The sequence below is a fragment of the Drosophila biarmipes genome, chromosome 3R, assembly GCF_025231255.1.
Source record: "Drosophila biarmipes strain raj3 chromosome 3R, RU_DBia_V1.1, whole genome shotgun sequence".
NCBI classification, from domain to species: Eukaryota; Metazoa; Arthropoda; class Insecta; order Diptera; family Drosophilidae; genus Drosophila; species Drosophila biarmipes.
In genome coordinates this window covers 3,822,228-3,828,665 of record NC_066616.1, presented here as the reverse complement: position 1 = coordinate 3,828,665, position 6,438 = coordinate 3,822,228, and the positions used below count along the sequence as shown (strand labels likewise).

General features: G+C 43.4%; 1 protein-coding gene across 1 annotated transcript; it reads right to left on the bottom strand.

Moving 5' to 3' along the window:
* Positions 1-642: 642 nt before the first annotated feature.
* Positions 643-4,653, bottom strand: LOC108032929 (replication factor C subunit 1). Its single transcript, XM_017106999.3, has 4 exons — positions 4,532-4,653; positions 3,168-4,468; positions 1,610-2,452; positions 643-1,551 (listed from the first exon to the last, which is right to left on the bottom strand). Exons 1-4 carry the CDS (start codon positions 4,538-4,540, stop codon positions 774-776), a joined length of 2,931 nt encoding a protein of 976 aa, XP_016962488.2. The 5' UTR covers positions 4,541-4,653; the 3' UTR covers positions 643-773.
* Between the last annotated feature and the right edge of the window lie 1,785 nt (positions 4,654-6,438).

Sequence of the window (6,438 nt, the reverse complement as noted above, 5' to 3'; positions counted from 1 at the left end):
ACTATACAGGGGTGTTCAAAAGTATTTTCACAAAATAAAAGTGAAATATACTCATAACTTGATCTTGCTCCGCTTAACTTTTGTCATTAATGGAAAGGTTATTTAAATTCTGTTCGAATGATGCACTAATTTTCTTATCCCATTCAGTACTCTTCAGTACTTTTGTGTAAAAGTCTAATTTTTAAATTTTTTCTTCTTGAAAATTTAAATTATTTGATGCAAAAAGTTTGTTTAAACAAAATATATAAAAACTGCAAAAAGAATTTATCAAAAATCATTTTAGTTATATTTTGTATGATTTTTTTAAATTCTTTAGTAATAAGCACTTGAGCTACTTTTTCCTTTTTTATGCAAATTCTTCCCGACATTGTCAATTTAAAAAAATCATAAAAAATATGCGAAAAATGATTTTTGAAAAATTCTTTCGTAAATTTTTTGTTAATCCTAGTGCTTCATTATAATAGGATCCTCACCAACAACAGAAAGATAAAAGATAAAGCCCATTAACTGACAAATCATTCTTTTATAACTAAGTAACTCAAAACTTAACACGATTATAAGCAATGAAACTACTTTCTAAAATGTTACCTATTAAATTCGATTCTTTAATTTACGAAATTTTGATTAAATGATTAACAATCCTTGAAAATTAAGATTTTTATTGATACATATTGGATATTTTCAACAGTATAAACAACGGACCGCCTGCGCCGACCATTAGTGAGAATATTACAAAAAAATAAATGGAGCAATTTAAAAAATCATATATCCCTTTACTTCTTTGCCTTGGCCTTTGGTTTTGATGCCGCGGAAGATGCTGCTTTTTTGGCACCACCAGCAGATTTGGAAGTACTGGTCTTCTTTTTGGCTTTGATCAAGCCATCTAGTTCAAGGTTGTCTTTATCTTCGTCGTCTTCTGAAGAAACATGACCTCCAGCTCCGTCTTCCTCTTCTGGACCAATGTCCAAGTAATCCTCGTCACCTCCACTAGCCTCCGCTTTCTTTTTTTTGATACCAGCTTGAGCGGAATAGGAATATGCCAAAACTTCCTTGTTGTAGGATCGAGTTAGGGCTGCCTTCACTCTCCCATCCACTGCATCCAAGGGTGACTTTTTTCCCGGCCAGGAAGTAAGCTCGACCAGCGAGTCTAGATCCTCGCGGAGCAGGTGGTAATCCTTCATTACCTCAAGTGCTGCAGAGACACCCTCCTGTCCATCTTTTGCGAGCGGTCGAGCAATGTTACCCAGCAGATACGGGGCATAATCCAGCCTCACGGATAGCCTTGATCCAGAGGTGCAGACTCTAGTATGATCGTGTAGTTCCTGGGCAAGTCTGGCCCGTTTCCCAGATTTTGAATTCTTGCCTAGCCACCCGGGAAAGTTTATCTGTCCAGTAAAGTGGCCGCACATATGCTCGCCGGGCAACACGGAGCTGAAAAAGGCTTGAGTGGGTAGCAGACTCCAGGCCGAGTTCGCACGAATGCGCTTGTCGATAAGGTCGCCCAAGCTGAGAGCATCTGCCGTGGCCGCAACCTTCGCTAAAACATCCTTTCTGTAAGAAGCGGAGATGGTGAATAAAAAAGCCATCGGCAAGTTATCTGTCAACTTACTTGTTTCCCTGTGGTGTGACCTGGAGGTAGTTTTGCTGTACAAAGAGCGGTGCCAGACTGTAGTCGTGGAAAAATAGGTCGCTCTTGTCGGCCAGGGACATTTGCTTGTGCTCATCTGCCGTAAAGACTTTCCGAACCACTTCCCAGGGTCCTAACTTTAGATCCTTGCTAGCCACTTGATGCCCTGATTTGGCGGAAGTATCTTCCTTGGCGCTTAGCAGGGCAATGTGGTTGATCGATTGCCGAATGTCGTTGTTGGTGGCTGCTATGATCTCCTCCACTTTTGCTGGCGATATCTTCACCTTCTCCTTAAAGCAGATGCTCATGATTTTTCCCTTGATCTGCTCGAGACGCGGCCTCTGAAAACGCAGATCGTAGCAATAGTTGACCAGCGATCGAATTTTCGGGTGGTTGCGATCATTACACATGCAAATGATCGGGATGGAGCTATCCTTAATCAAGGCAATCAGCTCCTGCATCCCACCGCGATCCTCGTTTCCGGCCATGCCATCCACCTCGTCCATAATGAGCACGTGCTTGCGGGAGACCGCCTGCCCTTGGCCGCTAAAGTAGCCGGAGAGGGACTTGTTACTCAGAAGGGTGGATACTTCGTCTTTAAGCAAGCGCTTGCTCCGGGTGTCGGAGGCGTTGAACTCCACAGCATCGAAGCCCAATTCTTTCACCACCAGAGTCGCGGTAGTGGTCTTTCCGATTCCAGGGGGTCCTGATAGCAAGGCCGCCTTGTAAAAGCTTCCATCGTCGTTTTTGGCCCAAGGATTGGGTCGTTGGGGCTTCTTATTTCCGTCATGGTTCACATACCACTTGGACAACCAGTTCATCAGCCTGTGAAAAGAGAGCTAAATTAGTAAATAAATAGCACTCAAATTGTTGTTCAGTGCTCGTTGCGTGCGAATTGAACCCTATTTAATAACACTCGCGATGAGGTACTGCTTAAGACGTTAGATCAAATCTTTGTTAATAAAAATCGGAAAAAGTATTGTTCTCTACTATGAGATACATGGTACGTTCACCATTTCAAAATAGACATGTGATCATGGATGTATCCAGTCCACTTGTACTGGCGTGGCTGACACTGGTAAACCGAGCGACGCCTAGAGGTAGGTAGTGACACCGCTATCCATGTAAACATAGTTAATTCATGTCTTTTAATATACGATTCTAATCATACAAATATAAGAAAAATTTTTTTTGAAAATTTAGTTTGGCAGTTACTACTAGTTTGTTTGTTTAAAAAAGTTTTTGAATAAAAAAAATAAAAAGAAATAAGTTTTCAAGGCGAGGAAAAAATGTTAAAGACTAGATTTTCACACAAAGTTCTCCTTATCAGTAAGAACTAAATGGGGGGTGTTGTATCATTCAAACGGCATTTAAATTACCTTTCCATTGATGTCAAAGTTTTAGAAGAAGTAAGTTCAAATTATGAGTATATTAAACTTTTGTTTTGTCAAAATACTTATGCCGACTAGTGTATTTATTGCTTGGTTATTCATGGCCTAATAAAGGATTTTTTCCGTTTTTTCAGCTTTTAGTCACTTACTTTGTCACGTTGCTGGCGGCTCCTGCCTGGCCAACGATTTCCTTGATGTTCATGGGCTTGTGTTTGTCCACCCAGGCCATGCCGACCACATCCTGGACCTTCGGTTCGGCTGCCCTTGCCACCAGAGCCTTCTGTTCCTGCGAGCTAGGCTCCTTCTTTACTTTCAGGGTCACAGCTGGCACATCATCATGTTCTTCCTTCTTTACCCTGGAGTGAGTGTGTTCTTCCTTGATTTTATGTTTTGGGGCATCATGCTTGTCACTACTTTTTGATTTTGTGTCTTTTTTTTCCTCCTTAACTTTGGACTTGCTAGAAGCCTTGACCTCCTTTTCCTTGAAGCTATGCTCCGTTTTGGGGCTCTTCTTCTCCTCCTTAATCTGTTTAGAAAGCCCGGATTTCTCCCTGATTAGGTCGAACAGGCCATCCTCGCTCAAAATGGGTATATTCAGTTCTTCAGCCACAGCTAGTTTCTTTGGTCCCGCCTCTTCACCTACGACAAGGTACTTAAGTTTCTTACCCACCACGGTCATCACCCTTCCGCCGTACTCTTTGATCACAGCCTCTGCCTCCTCGCGCTCCATCGACTCCAGGACACCGGTGACTACAAAGGTCAATCCGCTGAGGCAATCTTTGGCGCCCTTGGGGATTTCTTTGCTTCCAGGATTAAGGCAGGCACTGCGGTTCTTGTACTTCTGATAGAGCACGGCGGTCATGCGCTTCCGTTCGTGACGCTCTTCGTCGGTTATGACGCTGGATTCCAGATCTGCTGCCGGCTTCTCCTTCTTCACACGCGGAGTGGTGGCTTTGGATTTGGGGGGCTTGGGTTTGGCCGGTTCCGGACTGATTTTCTTGGCACTTTTAGGGGACGGAGAGCTCCTGCGAGGTGGTGAAACCTTCTCCTCCTTTACACTCTCCTCCAGATCGACTTTCATTAAACTCCTGTCTATGTCTTCATTTTCGAATTCGAGAACCGCCTTGGTCTTCGGTTTGGGCACCACCACCCGCTTGGTTTCGCCCCCGAAGAGCTCTGAAGGATCCACGTGCCTTTTCAGCTTCGAGGGCGCCGGTTTCTGCCCGTTCCTGGACTTCTTTGCATCCGGTTCCGGTGTGGTCGACACCACAACGTCCTGGCTGGAGGCCTTGCGTTTCTTGGTCTCCGGCGGACTGGCGGCACCCTCTTCCTCGTCGCTGGATATGATTAAGGCCTTTCTGCGTTTTGGCGCCTTCGACGGCGTCTCCCCGTTTTTGTCTTCCGCCTGTTTCGGCTTCGCGGGCAGCCGCTTGAAGAAGGAGTCGATGCCCTGGGATGTTAATTTGGGTAAATAAGGATGGTCTGTGCATCTGGTTAACTGTCAACCACTCACTCGTTGCATTACGCCAGTTCTTGTGTATTTTTCAAGGAGCGAATTTCGGGGACCTCGATTCAGTGTTATTTATTAGTGATGGGAAAAATATAAAAATATTTTTTTGAATAAAAATACATTTGCGATACTTTTTTATGTGACATATCGCTATTTTTGCGGCGTTCTTACGACGAGAGAAACGTAGTGTCAGCAAACGTAAGACGGAGATAGCCCCAACGTAACACATCAGCGTGAAAGTGGAATTCTTCACTCCGTCAGCATTTCGTAGAGGGCGCTCCTCTCCCTAAAAGCAGTGTTCCCTTTTCACCATATTCGCGCGATCCAGCGACTTTCTACAGCAAAGTTAAGAAAATGTTTACATTGCTGTTAATTCACAGCCCCTTAGTTTCCTTATGTAAAAATTAATATAACTTTTAAATTCTGCCCATCTCAAAAAGTCCTAAACTCAGCTTTGTTTGTTCCCACTGATAGTAAAATTAAGACTTGCCCGCACACTGGGGCGGTGCATCGCGTGGCGGCACGACGCTGAGCCGCGCTACGCCGCTTGAGGAACTCACTCAGTGAAATCGTTTGGGCGAATTTCTGTAATCGATACATTCGATTTCATAATCGACTTCTTTCTCTTCTTTTTTCTTGGAATTCAAAAATTGTCAATTCTATTCCATTCAATTTGTTTTCGTTTTTAAGCTTATGCCCCTACGAATGTCTATAACAGCCGGAGATTGTGAGAATACAAAATATCTGCGCAGCAAACGCTTGAATGCTTCTTCCAGCATTCACGCGGTAACGCCCTTCGTCGGACAATGCGGTTACCATAAATGCAAACTTCTGTACGCGGTGAAAACAGCGAGATGCCGCGCCGCACCGCACCGCCACAGTGTGCGCAGAACTTAAAAAAGCAGTCAACCGGCTTGTTAACCTCAATGTGGTGTTCTCCTGACGACGCTTTTGAGCTGTTTGCCCGGCCAATCCACTCCACGCTCTTCTAAAATCAGAGGTTATAGAAGGTAAGGTTGAATCGATCACTTTGTCGCAGATATATGAGATCAAGATCTAGTCGACAAAAGCTCATATCGTCGAGCCGAAGAGAAATTCGATGATACATCGCGTAGGTCCGACTCTTTCCCCGGATGCGTTACCGACTCAACATGTAAGAACACAAGATTTATTTTAAAAATGATAGCAGAATCGCCAAAGCTTTGCCTAAAAAATGAATCCGATTCCTTGTTCTCGTGTTTAACTCAATGCCAAATCAGAGAACCGTTTCGAGTCGTATTGACCGAAAAGCTAGCTACCCACGTTCTCTAAAACATTTAAAAGAATATTTCTTAGTGGAATCATGGGTGTAAAAAGCGTGATGGATGCCATTTCCCGAGCAAGCACATCCGGTTGTTTTACTCGACGATAAGGAAGATTTCGTCGGCGTTTGGCGTTTCCTAATAAAGCAGGCTTGCTTCTGGCCACATGCGCAGACGACACTGCCTTGCCGAATCGAAACGTCAAGGATCACCCAGGAATTTCTTGCCTCGGACCGCAATTGGACAATATCTCTATTGGAAAAGTATAGATCTAATTCATGAAAAAATTCTTTTAAGTGTAATTTTGATTTCGATGCAGAACTAAGTGTGGCACAGATCCATAAGTAAAGACATAACCCAAAATAAAGTGGCAGCGCCGTGTTATCTTTGTAGAGCTACCAGATGGGAAAAATATTTTAATACAAGGGTTTTCCGTCTCAAGATTTTAAAAACTCCCGAGGCATTAAAAGCATAAATTACCATATAATATTGTTGCGCCTCTGCCTTATTATAAACTAACTACCAACATCTTAATTTAAGCAACGACTTTTCTGCTTTCACTTCTTGGTGAATGACAATTTTCAAAAAAAAATACCACACTATCAAAAT

Bases quoted from the DNA above. Each gene is read 5' to 3' on its own strand.
- LOC108032929 (XM_017106999.3), bottom strand. The intron at 2,453-3,167 runs GTAAGTGACTAA...CTCTTTTCACAG, and splicing joins GCCGCCAGCAACGTGACAAA to GCTGATGAACTGGTTGTCCA. The intron at 1,552-1,609 runs GTAAGTTGACAG...CGCTTCTTACAG, and splicing joins GTCACACCACAGGGAAACAA to AAAGGATGTTTTAGCGAAGG.